The 18,730-nt window shown below is 36.2% G+C and overlaps 1 protein-coding gene across 1 annotated transcript; it reads right to left on the reverse strand.

The window, feature by feature from the left end:
- Positions 1 to 1,209: 1,209 nt before the first annotated feature.
- Positions 1,210 to 9,965, reverse strand: LOC134750624 (uncharacterized). The gene is made up of 9 exons (XM_063685842.1): positions 9,866 to 9,965; positions 9,547 to 9,579; positions 8,609 to 8,718; positions 7,312 to 7,462; positions 6,729 to 6,854; positions 5,625 to 5,731; positions 4,989 to 5,144; positions 3,108 to 3,204; positions 1,210 to 1,848 (listed from the first exon to the last, which is right to left on the reverse strand). The coding sequence occupies exons 2-9, from the start codon at positions 9,563 to 9,565 to the stop codon at positions 1,790 to 1,792; spliced, it is 825 nt and encodes a 274-aa protein (XP_063541912.1). The 5' UTR covers positions 9,566 to 9,579; positions 9,866 to 9,965; the 3' UTR covers positions 1,210 to 1,789.
- Positions 9,966 to 18,730: the final 8,765 nt, after the last annotated feature.

The following is an 18,730-nucleotide window of genomic DNA, read 5'->3' on the forward strand; positions in this document are numbered from 1 at the left end:
GTATTTGTTGTTATAGCTGCAACAGAAATACATCATCTGTGAAATTTTCAACTGTCTAGCTATCACGGTTCATGAGACAGCCTGGTGACAGACAGACGGACAGACGGATCGCGGAGTAATAGGTAATAGCAAAGATAGATATAACTCCGTAATAGATGGATACAGTGTAAGGAAAAAACGTGCCTCGAAAATCACGAAAATTTGATTCTCGATCAGAGGGCGCTAGTTTTGGCCTACACTCGTATAGAGGGCGTTGACGGTTTCGTTTGTTATTTATAATTTTAACGCATATCAGTGAAAGAACATGGGTCAAAATCATAAAAATAATTAATGCAAATAAAAAAAATCATTTATCCATATTTAAATACATTTTATCGTATTTTTATAAATATTTATTTTTAGTTTTAAAGTGTGTCGACAGATGGCAGTGAATTTACTGGGGTTACAAAATTTACTATGACAGTACCGCTCTAGTATAAGTTACTCTCCCGTAGTTAGTTCCCGTTTTTACCCTTTGGGTACGGAACCCTAAAAAAAAGTCAACGTCAAACGCCAGGGCGGCGACACGGCCACGCACAATGCGAATAATCTCACCAGTTGACTGCGCCCTGGCGTTTGACGTTGACTGACGTTGGCTGTCACTAAAAGATGTGGAAAACACTGGAAGGTTTATTAGTTTTCTTACACTTGCATGATTTAATTTCCCGTCTGAATACTAATAGGCTTGCAAATTATGACAAAAGTTTTCATAAAAATATTTACCATTAGGTACATTTTATGGTACAGTCACGTCTAAAAATATCGATACGGACAAAATGCCTAAAATTATAATTTTTTTTAAATTCATATATGGAAAACCAACAGCTATAAACATTTCTATACGCTACAATAGAACTACACAGCCAATTACAGGTTCTGACTTATAAAAATTAAATATACAAAGATCAAATATAATTACAACACATGTATACACTACCTTAATATATGGGCAATAAGGTCATGTGTAATTATTTTGGCACTTTGTCCGTATCGATAGTTTTAGACGTGACTGTATATTTGTACATTAAACGTAAAGAAACACCAATGTATTACCACAGAATAACTAATAGTACTACCGTACAGAAAATTCACTCCTTCACAAAAGCCAGATTTAGGTACAAAATTATACCTACACTCGCTGCCTGCAAGCAAAATTGAAACTTATAACCGCGCACGAACCGTGAATCTTCTTTGCGCGCCGCAGTTTTATGACCGAGCTGCGAGTGTCGGCAAGGGGTTGTCACTTGCCAAGTTTTTGTACCTATACCTACTGATTTATTATTTTTAAGATAAATATGTAGGAATTACAAACGTAAACATAAAATTTTTAACCGGAGATAGTATGTCTGATTCTCACGTAAGTAGGTATGCCACAGAAGTACTTATTCCTTTGAAAATATGTCGGTCAATGTAGTCCGGAATTTAAAAAAAAAGTTTTTTTCTGCTTCCTTGTTCTTCCGTTTATTCAGACATCCGTAAACAGAACATTATCTTTTTTACAGATTAGATCGCGATTTAGGATTCGAAGCCATTGCGTATTTTCAATTTTGCGCGAGCGGCAGCCCACTGCCATACACCTGCCCGGGCGGTGCGCCGGCCAAATATACCGAAACTGCGCAGCGACACCCCCCTGGTATTACACAAATTCACATTTTCAATAATCACATCTCGCAAACACTGAAATATTAACAAACACTTACAAGTAACATATATTATGTACATTGTACCTAAGTAAGTATATCTTTCATAATTAGTCCGTAAGCACCATTTTCATGACTCTGTGCTCCCAAACGGCTTTGCTGACTTCCACTGAAAAACAAAAAAAAAACATTTCATACATTAATTTGACATCTGCATATACAATTAATATATTGTTATGTGATACGTCTCACAATAAAAAAGGAACAAATATTATCATTTAAGTGGCAAAGTTTATTTAATCCTCGTGCCTTGAAACCCTCGCAATGCTCAAGATTCAATTTTGGAATCTTTCGCTTGCTCGGGTATCAATGTTAGCAAGAGGGGTTAAACACCAACTTTGCCCCCTTGTAAAACAATAGTACGTTGAGCAACAAGGGGCGCAAGTTAAATATTGCAAAAGAGAGTAGTTAAACTCGAGGCAAGTTGCAAATTGCGTGCTAAAGAAACCTCAATTGAAAAACTTCTATGGACGAAGGACATCGCAATATATAATACCAGACCTCTTAAATAAACTCCCAACTGAATGGAAGGCAGAAATTTCATCTAATAATATTGCAAGATATCTTAAAAGAGCATTGTTGGATCACCTGTAAGAAAATTAGTCGTAAAATTACAGACATTAATTTCGCATTTACATTATTGTATAATAATATTTAATAATTTCGTAGCATGATTGGAGCATCCTGTACTCGAGCGAGTGCAGAACCGGTCCGTACAGAGCGGCCGGCAGAACAATAGCATAAGGAAAAAATGTTATATGCGCTCAGTGCAACGGTATCGGATTGTTGTAATTTAAATAATAGATTACTTAAATGAGGGCTTTTTGCTCACCAGTTGGCGCCTCTGTTGATGGTGGTCCAAAAGACTAAAGAACAGCTGTCAGTCATTGAAGTGACAAGTGACATTTGACATTTCGAACTATGGAAAAGACCACCATCTACACTAGCGCCCCTAGCGCATATCATCATACGCGTTAGCCCTCATTGAGCATGTTATGAACTTTCTTATGTTGTTGTTATATTTTATTGTATAAAATCTACTGCGGATGGTGTACCGAGACAAACCTTACTGGTTTAACGGTACTTTTGTAATTAGGTTGTACATTATGTGGATTTACCTGAATAAATAATAATAATAATAATAATGCAATTCCACATTCAGTGAGCGATTGTGATGAAAATAACTATTTCATTTCAAGCGTGATAAAAAACATTGTGTGTAACTCGGGGCGTAATAATATTGCAAACTCGAGTCTATAAATCGCTGCGGCAAGCCGTCGCGATTTAACTATACTCTCGTTTGCAATATTTAAATTACGCCCCATGTTGCACAATGTACTATTTCATGCATAAAGCCCATTGACTCACCAGGTACGTCGAGCATCGTCCAGTCGATTTTGCTGAAGTCTCCGCACTTCGCGAGCTGCTCCTTGGCGTGGTTCAATATTTTCGCCTGTACTTCCGGCTGTAATAAATAAATACAACGGTTAGGTGGTAACAACTGAGAAAAACCCTTCTGTAGAGTTATTTTTATGCTAAATAGCTTTATTCCCTTCTGTAAATAGCCTTATTAAAACGTTGCAAAGTAGATTACCCTTTTCGACGCCGTGTCAAACACAAAAACTGTCATCTAGACGCCACGTCGCCGAAGTGTCAAAACTGAAATTGAACTTTATGCATATGCACGTAGGTCTATGTTGCTTTGTGGTCTATGACCGATTAATCGGTCTTTGGCGTTGAACCTACGGTGTGTATATATCGGTCATAGGCGTCCAAGAGGTTAATAATATTAATAGACCGCGGGCCAGAAACAGATTTCCATGACCAATCGCCTCCCGGGAGTCCCGGGCGAAAACTCGTATAGTGGTTAACGGCGTGGTTAAATGTATGATGAACCCTCGTGAACGTCAGCTGCCGCCCCGTTGGTGGGTTGAGGAATATATACAAAATTAAGTCTATAAAAAACATTTAGTCATCGCCTTCCGCTTGATACTTTGTCAGATGATAGTTTAGATGCTATTGTGAATAAACAAAATCGTCAGCCGATTGTATCGCTGTGGAAAGACCGTCAGCTGGTCACGTACAGAGATGGGCATTAATCGATTAATCTTTTAGTCAACTAATCAATCGATTAAAAATATCAATCGTCATTTTTTAATCGCGATTAATTTAGTTGCGATAAAATTAGTTGTGAGAATGTTCGACTAACAACTAAATTAGTTTTAGTTTCAATCAACTAAATTTCACGATTAAATCTATATTAAAACTACGTAGTCGCCCGTTTTTGCATTTTTTATCTTGCAATATGTAACTACAAGTACGTATGTATGTAACATACGGAGGTACTCGTATGTTGTAACTATGTTAGTTTGGGTAGAATTTTGCGACTTATTTTGAAGCAGATATCTTCATCCGATTGAGCTAAAATTATGTATACACGTCTAATTTGAAATGCTTGAATGACAATGCAAATAATGCCATAATATTATTATAACGATATATTGGTAATAACGACAAATAGCGAAAAACTGCATTGTTTACAAATCGCAAACAATAAAGTAGGTTGGTGCATTATTAATACTTTGAATTATACGATACTGAGTAAATCTTAGACATAGAAACTATCAATATTTTGCTGTCTCTGACAATAGTAAAACTCTTTTTAGTGTCACGCGGTGACAAAACAATGGGATAATCCTACTTACCTGGAACTGGAAGTTGTTTGTTGCATTTTGGTGCAAGTGCCGACGCATCTTCTAAAAATAACACGTTCTATTGAATGACACATCTGCATGTTGTTTATTATCTACGCGGTCTATTTTGTTTTCAACGTGTGGTCATTAAACTTACTTACTTTAGTAGCAAAATAATAGTGAGAATAGATCTCACTCCTTAGAAACGGTCAAAATATCGTAAGTAATACATGACTATTTTATTTTTAAACATCCGTTAAGATGTCCTAATCAGTCTGTCAACATAGCCATACCGAGGTATTCTATTCAATTTGCTTCTAACATTAGTCGCGAGAAAATAGTCTAACTAATTAGTCGATTACAAAATTTAGTTGTCCGAAATCAATCGGCAACTAATTTAGTTGCAACTAAATTAGTTGCACTCTATACAACTAAGATTGATCAATCGTCGTTTTCAATCGTCAGTCGCAATTAATTCTTGTAATATTAATCGTTAATCGTTAGTCGATTACATTTTGCCCATCTCTGGTCACGTATAAGTACCCAGTGAACCCACCACAATCTTATTAAGCGTTTCGACGAGCCCCTGCTTCACCGCTCGCATGGCTTCAGGCGGTACGTTCGAGAACAGCAACTTGAGGATGGCAATGGACGCACGCTCGTCCTCGCTGCACTCGGTGTCTGAACCCGAACAGCTGTTTTGTTGCGCGACCTGAATGACAATGTTAAAAGTAAGTTTATTTAAGTTGTTTTATATGTGGGTTAGTTTTATGTTTAGTAATATCATTTAATTTCGTTTTTAATTTTTTAAATACTGTTATTTATTATTTTATTTATTTTGTTCATGATTAAAAACTTAAATATTAATTGCTGATTAAATATTAATTACTTAATAGCTAATTAAATATTTTTTACACATGTTTAAACCGTGACTGTATGCCGAAAATAGGGGTCTCTTGGTTTCTCTGGGGGTTTTTAATTATCTTTAAGAATTTTTTTGACCACTTTCTCGAGTTGGATTAATTGGAATATATTTGGATAATTTGGGAAAACCTTATAGACTGGTGCGGCATGGAAAGGGTTAACTTGTATTATTTTTTCCGCATTTGGACGTCATGATAAAATGTTTGAAAAACACTGAAGTAACGATTCAAGAATTTAAACAAAAAAGATACTGATTCTAATATCCTACCTTCTTTGGTTTTGAAGTTTGAATATGATTTTGTTGAGGAGCTTTATTTTTGACCGGAGACCCAGGGTCTCCCATTTCATTGTCTGACGGCTCGTTGTCTGGACATGCTGTAAAATAGTTATTTGTGCAACAAGAGAGGAAAGTAGGATTTTCTTGCGAGTGTTTATTTTGAGTACCGAGAAAGCGAAAGACTCAAAATCACGAGACGTAAAATAACTTTGCTCTCGTGATACACATATAACTTTTCACCTCAGTAGTGAGAACATATTAAAGGTTAAAATGTATTTCGAATTACACAGAATAATACAAAGAAAAAAAAAAGAAAAAAAATTGTCTTCGGTTACCGCGATAGTTACTCATGAAATAAAACTATAAAAACGGATTATATCACAACCCGCCTTAAAGTTTATAGTCTATGATTGTTCATTATTTTAGTATGTGGGTATTTTTGCACTTTGTAATTTTTCCTCAGTCACCCATTGACCACGAACGCTGTAAAGGCTTCGAAACGTCGGGATGTGTTATAAATTCAATATACGCGATATAATCCGTTTTCATAGTTTTATTTAAAAAAAAATTGTAATAGAAGTATGAAGTGGCAGTTCATGGCCTTCACTAAATTAAAAAGCTACTTTGTTTCACTCCCTGGAGTGACGAAAGTAGGCTTGTTGAGGTGAAAAAAAGTCTACATAGGCACTAATTTTAGGGAAAGTGACTAACTGAAGCAAAAGACTGGGCTGGAATAATAATAATATAATAATAAAATCATTTATTCCAGATAACATTGTACCATAGGTATTTCCATTTTACATTTGCAATGAAAATTTAAAATAAATAAAATTAGGTGTTAAATATAAAGATCCATTAAAATTAAATTGGCTTAGCATTTGGTAATTGATAAAATGTAAAAGACCTTGACAATTAATTGATGGGTAATAATAAAATTCATTGATTATTAAAAAGAATGGAATGCCTCCGCAAGGATCTCCACAACGACCAGTAGTGAACTGCTGCACAATCATGTGCCACATGGCATTGTAGCCTGACAATGAATGTTTTTTTTTTCATAAAATTTTAGAAGAACAGCATAACTTAGTTCCTTACACTTCTTGAGCTGCGGCGCCATGAAGGCCATCTCCCTGATGAGGTCTATATGCATGGGCGTGTTCCTGTTGATGTGGCTCCGGTATCCGTGGCACAGTAGCTTCCATTGCTTCTCGCAGAATCCTGCTGGAAAATAGTTCAAAATAAATATATAATATTGTAATTTGTAGGACATTCTTACACGAATTGACTAAGCCCCACAGTAAACTCAACAAGGCTTGTGTTGTGGGTCCTTAGACAACAATACATATGCAATGTATTCGTACACCTATAGTGGAGCCGTTAACCGCGTATTAGTACGATGAATTTTATCGAGAAATCACCCCCGTACCTGTTTTTTCATAACCATTTTTTCATTCATTCAAGAATAGATTAACTAATTACAGAGGTGGGTTCCCACGGCCCGTGTTATTACAGGTCAGGCACGCCTGTGGATACCTGTGCGGCTATCCGTCGGGAGTGGGTGACGACAGGCGACCACAGGCCTCGTTGGATGCGACCATTCCCACGATCTGAGGCGCGGTCAGATCTGTGAAAGAACGGGCCGTGGGAACCCACCTTTACATTACGTACTTTAACTTACTTTTTTTAATGTGAAGCGCTTTACGGATCTTTAACCAGGCGTCATTCCACAGATCAATATTCTTCTTCTGTTTCCGGTCTTGCCAGACAATGTCATGTTTCTTCACTTCGGCAATCAGCGATAATTTAAAGTTTACAGGGATATTCGTTCTCTGTGAACATGATACACTGATAAAACCTAGTGCTCGAGCACAAGGTACCTTTTTCATGGTTATTTTTTGTGCAACTAAGCGTCACTTGCGCCATCATATTAACCCGGGGTTAACTGATTAAACCTGGAGTAACTATGGTTACCAGTACAAATTGACACTGGGTTAACGGGTTAACCCTGTAGTTACCATGGTTACCAGTACAATTTGAAACTGGGTTAACGGGTTAACCCTGTAGTTACCATGGTTACCAGTACAAATTGACACTGGGTTAACGCTTTAACCGCTTAACCCGTTATGGGACGGTGCAAGTGGCACTGAGTAACAAAACTATAATACCCTATAATAATGTTACCCTATCTAAACCGTATCCCATCCAAATTATTTTTACAAATATAGTTTCGTCGTACGCGGATCCGCGGTCCGGCATAAAAAAGGTCTGATTTGTAATAAATTTGATTTGTAGTGGCTTATGCAAAAAATCATGTGTATGGGAGGGGAGTACCGCGCGCACCCGAGCTACATACATTCGCCATTGTTAGTAGCTCGGTACACGTCAAAGTCGTCGGTCCACTGCATACTTTTTACACTGTGCCTAAACCTAGTACCAGTGTTGGCCGCCAATCAACCATTAACCAGTACAAATTGAACCGTAAACCGTAACGGACGGTTACGGTTCAATTTGTACTGGTTACTGGTTAATTGCATTAACGTTTCGGCCAACACTGCCTAGTACTAAGTTGTTAAATAAATAAATAAAAGAATCTTATTTCGGATATAAATCTATAGTTGTTAATTACATTTATTATTTATAATAGGGTTTTTACAACCGCAATTATTACACTATTTTAGCTTACCAGTTGCCGTTTCATACTGTACATACCCACTTTTTTCTTTTAAAAATAAATAAATTACTTTGTTCTGTTTTAGAATATATTTTATGCTATTCATGCACTGTAAATAATGTATATAATGTTTGTTTGTATTTCTCTATGTAAGTGAATTGTAATATTCTTTTGGATAAATAAATTCTTAAACCAACCATATGAATTAAAATTTCAAAATATTACTTCCTAGTTATACATAATTAAGTATGTACAATGGATCTTGTTGCTGTAAAGTTTAAATAGTTATTAAAAGCGTACTTACACTTCTAGGCGTATTTTTGTCATCTTTATTTGGGGTTTCAGCATTGGAAGGTACTACGTCCATCGCTGAGATGTTTGTGTTTGCTGGTACAGTAATCAGAGTAAAAATATCTGGAAAAAAATCATCAAGTTATAGGTATACATACCTAATATATCTATTAAGTTGAAAGTAGGTATATCAATAAGTTATAGGTATACATACCTAATATATCTATTAAGTTGTAAGTAGGTATATCATTAAGTTATAGGTATACATACCTAATATATCTATTAAGTTGAAAGTAGGTATATCATTAAGTTATAGGTATACATACCTAATATATCTATTAAGTTGTAAGTAGGTACATCATTAAGTTATAGGTATACATACCTAATATATCTATTAAGTTGTAAGTAGGTATATCATTAAGTTATAGGTATACATACCTAATATACCTATACATACCTAATATACCTATTAAGTTGTAACTAGGTATATCATTGTTTACACTACTACTACCTACTACTATCTATTTTGTAAGGTAGTTTGATGTGTATTTTGATATGAAAAAATGGTTAATATTGTTTGTACACTAAATATAAACATGTAACAAAGATACCACAAACGATCATACCTATTTTGTCTTTTTAGGGTCCCGTACCCAAAGGGTAAAAACGGGACACTATTACTAAGACTCCTCTGTCCGTCTGTCTGTCTGTCACCAGGCTGTATCTCATTAACCATGATAACTAGACAGTTGAAATTTTCACAGATGATGTATTTCTGTTGCCGCTAAAACAACAAATACTAATAAGTATGGAACCCTCGGTGGGTGAGTCCGATTCGCACTTGTCCGGTTTTTGGATGACTGAAGACAATTTTATCTACTTAAATAATTAACTTGTGTATTTATAAACATTTAAAATTATTGCAACATTAAAGAAATACCAGCAACATACCAGTTCTACTGCCAGACATTTTCAAAATAATATCTGGAACAAAATGTCACAATAATTAGATATTTTAAACAGTACCTAAGTAGTTTTGCGTATTTATTTTTTCAATTAGCATAAATCTATATACCAAATTTTATACCGTATATATATTTTAAGTTAAAACTACTCCGAATTCAAGGCACACGAAAGCAAAATCAATTACAACGCAGGTCGACCAGTGCGAAGTAAGTAACCTTACTATTCATTATCTTAATAAAACTTCATACAAACAAAATTCAATCGCAATAAGTAAGTTAATTGAGTAAACGAAAAGTTTACTTACATCACAGTATATCCCGTGAATATAGAATACTCACTATACTCAGATTATTTTGTCTTTTAAACAAAATAAAACGATTCACATTTCACTGACAGCAACCAAACATAAACAACAACAGCAACAACTATACGCTATCGATCAAACGGATCAAACCATGAATCTAGTATAACTGGATCGGTCATGAGGAGTGGGGGAAAATGACCGAACGGGATAGTCTTATGTATCTTTCAGTAGGAGTAGCAGAGAAAGCGCTGTTATTGTTTGTCCTTGTCATAGTTTCACTTTTCCACCGCTGCCACAACCGAGGTTGTGGCAAACAAATAAGTACGTGACATGTCATGTTTGTTCGTTGCTTGTTTAATTATCGTTGTTTTGTATGAAATTGTGCTTTCTCTTATGAAATATAGTGATGGTTAGCGTTTTGAATGCTTGAACTTTGATAAAATACTGGTGAATTGTTCTGTAATCGGCTGTAATAGCCGCTCTGAGCAAAAATATGAGATCATAACCTTTCACACGTAAGTACGGTATTTTACACCTTTCTCTTAACGCAATATGTGAGAATAACATCGTAAAATTACGTTACACTCAAAGCAATGTAGAATCAAACGATTTCAATAAAAATATCGCAATTATTTACGCAAATTAACAAAACATTATTTGTAAAATTATCCGCCCAAATTACGTAGGTAGGTAAGAGTCTGAGGTCAGCCATTTTAAAACTTCTTCTTAATTTAGCTGCATAACAATCATGTTAGGGATACCAGGTGAAAATATCATAATTTTATGGGTAATTTTGACCTCGAAGTTTTTTCGTACTTCTAATTCCAAAAAATAAATAAACAAATGTTGTGAAGATTAAATGTGGTGTACATTAATTGGTGTGATTGCGATTTGTGATTTCTTTAAATTAAAACCCATAATACATTTTATTTTACGTTTTATTTACTAAACATGTTTAGTTTTGTACCACCTGAGCGAATTATAGGAGGTATTTCATTGTTTATACGCCTAAAAAGGACGGCCCATTGACATTTTATTTAACAATTTTTTAATACCGTCAAACAAGCTAACTTTGCCTCCAGGGTAATCGCCCCAACGTGATATCAAATATTGGGGTAATTTTTACCAATATGGTATCCCCACGTTTATGACGTCATCTATGTCTATCCCTTACGGGCGCACGCGTATAGCTGGTCTATGTAATGCTAGGTCTATGGATCAAACAAACGCAGACTTACAGACTAACTAAAATAAATAAAATTTCCATTCGCCCATTTCCACCGCGTCCCCGAAAAACTATAGTCATTTCGGTCTTACTCATGGACTTGGCATGTTAGGCGTATCCTCTCAATCTACCATCTCTGTCTATGCTATCGTATTTAGAATCGATTCACCGATTCACGTTGTTATTTTGAATAGCATCGGCATCGTGTTAAAAAGATTTCGTAACACCGGTATCGTTCTTTTCAACCACAGAACTTATTGAACCGCTTTTAGGCTCATATTTAATCCGAAATATATATTATAGTCTGCACATCTCACTGTTGCTCTACATTGCGTCTTGCGTCGTCCAGTATCCCCAGAATTCGTTTCAAGTATATTATGACCATATATGACCACAGAGTCCACAGAATAACTGTAGCGTTGTAGCTAGGGTTTGCAATCCGAATATTCGGATATGTAATTTTAGTTTTAAGTTTATCACGAATAAAACATTTGATTTGATTTGATTTGAATAATATTCGAATATCCGCCAATAATAATATCCGAAAATATTAGAATAATACAACTCAAAATAATCGGATAAGATTAATCGGATCGAATAATCGGATTAGAATAATCGGATATTTTAGATAACACAGAAATAACGTTTTTAACTTTAAACTATGTTTTAATACAAAGACGTTACCCCAACCAGTTTTAAATTACTGTTATCTTTAAAACCATACTTAATAAGGATGGTTTATAATTATCTGGATTCATTGGTGCCTAGTTAGAAATACATCTAGTGCCTCACCTCGTGTTCATTCGTCTACATTCAGTCTTTATCAGTTCAATACTTACTCCACTGGATCAGTGACCTAAACAGGGATCTTGGCCAATAATCATAATTATGGAAGCCATAATCATAAATGATGATAAAATGTCATTTTATTGTTATTTTATGCCATACGATTAAATAAATAAATTGTTATTTCTCAAACCGGCTAAAATCAGCCTCCCGCGCCAAGCTACGATGAAAACATGTAGGTAAGTACGTACAGTTCGCGACCGAAGTCCGAGGAAGCGAAACGCTTGCCACACCGTTTACAACCGGCAGTGCACCGCTCTCTCAGCCAAATCCACGGACCTCATGCGCAAACTGTAACAGATAGCTTGCGGTAAAACAGACATGTAAAACAAAAAAACAACCCCGCATAACAGCAGTAACGGCCATTGGTTTCACCAGTTTAATTTGAATTTTTTTGTCCGAGAATACGGTACACAGCAGTTTTCCGATGGCTCGCTGTTATGCCTGGTGGGACAGAGCGGTGGTAACCAGAATAAGGTTCCATATGCTTGTCTTATGTGGGTCGCAAGTTAAAATCTTGGCTACCACTGACTGACAATCTATAGACTTAAGTAGATATTTAAGGATATGCCACACTGGATGCGTTCTGCGGGCAGCGGTCAGGTCAAACTTCAACTTCAAAGGTTGCTGTCAATAGTGTCAATGTTGTTCATACATAACGCGGGTTTGACCTGACCGCAGAACGCATCCAGTGTGGCAAATGCTTTAAAGGTCAATCCAGACTACGCGGCGCGAAGCCGCGAGTGCGGAGGGTCCTTAAGATATGTACAGATAACAAGAACAGATACCTATGTTCTAATTTATAATGCCCGCCATTAGAGATAAACTAAACTACCTCGGAGTTGTTTTTATGGCGATTTTAATTAGTCACAACACAACCAGAAAGGTCGCCAGTTAAGTGAAAACATTTGATAGAAAATTCAATAGCTGCAATGTTCTACATCGCGCTAACGAAGTTTTTTATGTGAATTGCATAGATATCTTTTGCGCAGGCGTCATTGGACCTCGGTCCATTGGCAGTTGGCACACCAACCTGCCTTGATTTAGCCATTGAGTTTCTTGTGACAGTTGAAAATCTTGTCATTAAGAGTTATTACTTATAGTCTAACCAAAACAAAGGTGTGGCATAAGTTTTGCCGTATTTTAATACTCATTCAATAATAAAATTATTGAGTATTGTTGAGTAAATTATTGAGTATCTTGCTAGAATTCTCTTCGCATTAAGGTTTTTTTAAGTTGTGGCATAAGTTTTGCCGTACCTAAACTGCGATGATTTATTCATTACGTCATTAGCAATCATTATTGAGTTTCTTGCTAGAATTCTTCTCCTTAAGGTTTTTTTAAAAGGTGTAACATTGTCGTTTGTCAATATTACATACAAAATAGTCAGGGAGGCTCACGGGCCGCCTGTTGCCGACCGCTGGTTTTAAAGGCAATCATTTTATTGAGTTCCTTGCTAGAGTTCTTTAATATATGATTAGTACCGCACTAGTGCAATAATGAGAACATTACGTAACTATGTCAAAAATTTTAAGGGCCATATGTACTGTAAAACGTTGTTTATTAAAATCATTTTTGCGCTACGACGCACGGTTTAGGAGATACAGCCCTATATATATAAAGATTTTTTTCTTTTTTGATTTTCATTGTGTCCTTTGTATATTACTTTGAGCTTTTATAAAGGGGAACGAAAATTTTATTATTTTTGCACTACGACGCATGGTTTAGGAGATACAGCCCTATAAAGATTTTTTCTTTTTTGATTTTCATTGTTCTTTGTATATATATTACTTTGAGCTTTTATAAAGGGGAACGAAAATTTTATTATTTTTGCGCTACGACACATGGTTTAGGAGATACAGCCCTATAAACTTTATAGTATAAAGTTTTTTTTTGCGTTTTTTTTAAATATAAATTAAGGGTTGCTTACGGGGGAAAGAAAAATTTATTATTCTTGCGCTACGACTGAAAAAATGTTTAGGGGGTTTATTAGTTACCCTGAGTTTACGGTACATTTAAATAGGTACTTATTTAGATAATTTAGATTAAAGTTAGGTAATTATTTTAGGTATAAAAGATGCACATCGGAAATACTTATCATTGAGTCAAAAGAATATTATTCTTGTGCGATACGAAAAACTGAACTAGACTGTAGACCTTGAGGATTATTTTTAAAAATAGTTATGTCCCGCATGCCAAGGTTTAATTAATGTATTTGGTCCAACATACGATAATTTCTGTCAGTGTGCAATGTGAAGCCAAAGAGTAGACTACGCGTTTTAGTTATTTTTTTGCCTCCATTTTTATATAATTATTTAAAAAAACAAACATGTCGAACGCAAACGTCGTCACATCCCAGCCAGTGCCTACCGCGGCACGCGAAAATCCAAATTTGGAATCAAATGCCGAAGAAATCGTTCTTATTCAGCCAACTGCACAAAATTTAAATAAAAACATAGCGCAAAAGGAACGAGCCAAGAAAGAGACAGATGAATGTTGCTGTAACGATTGCTCGTCTTACGGAGGGGAAAGCGACCCGTTTTGCTGGTATATGTTCTGTAGAACTCTTTGCCAAGTATGCGGGTACTGCTGTGACGGTTTACTGCACTGCATAAGTTCTTGCTGCAATTGCTGCGCGGAATGTTGCAATTGCTGTTGTGATGGTGGTGCAGATGGCGCTGTTGATGCGGGTGGTGATTGTGACTGTGGCGGTTGTGACTGTGATTGTGGTGATTGCTCATTTTGATATAGCTACGACAGTGACTGAATAGATGGAAACCGAAACGCAGCTTTAAGTAAGTAAGTAAGTAAGTAAGTAAGTATTTATTTGCAAAGAATAAGTAGGTACAATAGTGTCTTAGGTGGTAAGTGACAATTGGTTGCTTATTCTGCTATTTGTACTATACAGGTTGTACTAGCATGCAAAAATCTTAAAACTAGAAACTACTACAAATCTGGCTGTATATCTTGAGAAAGGAAATCTTTTACATTGTAATAGCTTAATTTTGGGCGCTCTCATAGCTACCTTAAGCTCCCTTCACACTCCCCTTGCAGATCTGCGAACTCGACTCCCCACTCGCGTTCGCGGCTACGCGCCGCGATTTGCGCACGAGTGTGGACTCTTCCACTCCTGCTTTACACTCCTGACAAAGATCGTCGAAAGGGAGCTAAGAGTAATTAAATCTTCCTAATCCTAAAGAATAATACACAAACTTTTGTATAACATGGCATTCTGGATATACCATAGGGGTACAATAATAATTAAGTAATGCTAGGTCTATGGGATATGCCTATTATAAAGCTAGTTTGTATCCAAGTATACAACTTTAATGGTTTATAAGGAAATGTAATAAACCTGTAAACTATACAAAAGGTTGTTTATTATTAGGAAGATAAGTTTATTTAATATAAATAATTTTTAAGAAAAAAAAAACGACTTCAATGGGGGATGCCGCTGAAAGTTCACTTATTGTTGATGGTGCACTCTTAGATTCCAGACAATGAAATGAAAAAGACAGCATCTTTTGCCTAATTATGTAGAAAAGGAGGTAAAACCACCCATTTTTCTAGTAGCATTTCGTTTTTGTATGGGTCGCAGTTCTAACCTAACCTACTTTTCTGATAGCATTTTGTTTCTGTAAGGGTCACAGCTCTAACCTAACCTACTTTTCTGATAGCAGTTCTGTTCTGTGAGAATCGCAGTTCAAAAGCCACCCACCCACCTAACCCACTTTTCTAGTAGCATTTCCGGGTCCGGATACGAGTCCGGCTCCGTATCCGGCTGTCCGGGTCCAAGTTTGGGTCAGAGTTCGGTCCGGGTCCGGGTCCGAGTTGGGGTCCATGTCTAGACCCGGATCCGGGTCCGAGTCCGGGTCCAAGTTTGGGTCTGGGTCCATAAGGAAGAGAACAAATCGCCAAACGTGAACTATGTGTCATTGAAGAGTTCCATTCTGATCATCATCAGCAGTTCCACTTCCATCAAATGTCACTTTTTTAATGTAAATGCTGGATTTGTTGATGAAAATACAAAAATCACTATATGTATGCCTTTCACATTTGAGGAGTTCCCTCGGTTCCTCGTGGGTCTCATCATCAGAACTCGAGCTTGACAAAAATATTTCTTAAAAACTTAAGTTGCTTAACAGACATAAAGAAGAGGACAAATCGCCAAACGTAAACTATGCGTCATTAAAGAGTTCCATTCTGATCATCATCAGCAGTTCCACTTTATCAAATGTCACTTTTGAAAATGGAAATGCTGGATTTGTTGATTAAAATACATAAATCACTATATGTATGCCTTTCACAATTGAGGAGTTCCCTCGATTCCTCATGGATCCCATTATCAGAACTCGAGCTTGACAAAAATGTTTCTTGAAAACCTAACTTGCTTAACAAACATAACGAAGAGGACAAATCGCGGTTGGACTAAAGCAAAGGGGGCGCAGGACTTCGAAAATTTTTGATGAAGTTGGTGTTATTATGACACCTATTTTTTATGATGCTATCGTATAGAAGACGCTAAAATAAGCAAGTTTTGTAGAAAAAACTTTTTCTCTAAAATCAAAAATGGCCGAGATATTGGACCTGAAAGTTGAGCCGATTTTTAGGACATACGCCAGAACAGACGTTATTGTACCTACTAAAAAAAAATCTAAGTCTTTTTTTGCACCCCCTTTGCTTTGCCAATTCTGAAGTCTATTATCTCGGTCATTTTTGATTTTAGAGAAAAAGTTTTTTCTATAAAACATGCTTATTTTAGCGTCTTCTATACGATAGCATCATAAAAAATAGGGGTCATAATGACAACAACACCCATCGAACTTTTTCTGTCCTAAAAATCGGCTCAACTTTCAGGTCCAATATCTCGGCCATTTTTGATTTTAGAGAAAAAGTTTTTTCTACAAAACATGCTTATTTTAGCGTTTCGAATGAAATTTTTCTAAGTGTTTTATGATTCCTGTATAATTTTCACTTTTGGTCAAAAAAATTCTAAGTCCTTATATTGCGCCCCCTTTGCTTTAGGCGGACCAGTTATGGAGTAACAAACATTAAAAAAAAAACAATCGAATTGAGAACCTCTTCCTTTGAAATCTTGAAGTCGGTTAAAAAAACACATAAAGTAAATTGCTGCAACACTACAACTGTCAATGTCACTTTGCTTATATCCCACGTACTGACACTGTGTCAGTCATCCAATTGCTATCCATCCATGCGTAGGAGTGGACAGCAACGCAATATTTTGTTGATTTGTTTTGTTTACGTTTTGTAATTAACTTTACTGTTTAATATTTATATTATTAAGTGTAAATTCTGTGTAAAATTACCTTAAATGTCGTCTGCTAACGTGGTAACGTCGCAACCAACGCCCACCGCGCCTCCCAGCGAAGATGACAATTTGGAAAAACCTAGCGCCCCTATAGCTGATAACGTTATAATCACACAACCTTTGTTAAATGGGGACGGCGACTTGAAACTAAATGGTCCTGAACATAATGATAGTGCTGTTGTCACACAGCCTATTTTCAGTGAAAATAGCGCGGAGGAAGAAGATGCAGAAAAAGTGCGCCGGACGCAAAGGAATTTGGATTTCTGCTGCTTCGTGTGTGCTGATTCTTTAGCAGATGACGACGCATTTTGCTGGTATTTCTTCTGCAGAATGCTGTGCAATGGCTGCGGACATTGCTGTGAGGGTATAGCGCATTGTACGGACTCGTGTTGCGAAGGATGCGCGAGCTGCTGTCATGATTGTTGCGACGGGCAAGATGGTTGCTGCAGTGGGAACGGCGGGTGTGATGGTTGTTGTGGTGACGGGGGGAATGGTGCGGACGGTGGGTGCTGTGATGGTGCTGATGGTGGTGGGTGTTGTGACGGTGGTTCTGCAGACGCAGGTGACTGTGATTGTGATTGTAACTGCTTTGATTAGATACAGGCTGAATTATCTATAAAGTTAAATCTAGACTGCCTATGCAACAATGTTCTCCTTCATACAGGGATAATTGCCTTGATAGGTATTTATATTGCCAAAATGCCTTTATTTGGATTAATCCGTCCCTGACCAAAATTAACAAAAGTACCTAGATTAGCACTGGTCTGGGAAGCCAATTCTGTCTGATAGAATTTTATGATTGTATACAATAGTAATTATTATTTGGTAATCTCAAGAAGTACATGCTCACAAATGTTTATTGATACCACTGTTATTTAGTTTGTAAGGAACAATGTAACAATTAAGATTTGTAAATGTGGATGCTTTTTCTATAACACTATCTGAAACAGTTTGCCTTAGTGCAATACTGCAATACATATGTAAGGACTTGCTAAGATGCTTCATAATGAAGCCCAGCATTTGTTTTCATTTATCTGAATGCTAAATCATTTTTCGATACTTATATAGGATAAATAGGAAATCCAACATGTATATCATCAATAGAAGTGTTATCAAGAGTTATGAAAAATCAACACATCAACACATACAACATACATATGACATTCATATGCCATGTTTACATAATAGAGATATAATGTACCTTATGTACCTACTAATTACTAAATAATTAAACTAGGTTAACTTGAAATGTACTTTAACTTTAGTTTTAGTGAATCAGCAATTTCTCATAGTAATTATTTGTGACGTTTTTAATCAAAAGATACCACATTGTCACTTACCATAAGGACGAAAATTGCTTGTTTCTTTATACGAAAAACTTTGACAGCGTCCTTATGGCAAGCGACAATTTGGTACCTTTTGCTTGGAAACTACACATTTAATTGCCTATTAAGTACAGTATGCC

This window comes from Cydia strobilella, chromosome 20 (genome assembly GCF_947568885.1).
Source record: "Cydia strobilella chromosome 20, ilCydStro3.1, whole genome shotgun sequence".
Classification (NCBI taxonomy): domain Eukaryota; kingdom Metazoa; phylum Arthropoda; class Insecta; order Lepidoptera; family Tortricidae; genus Cydia; species Cydia strobilella.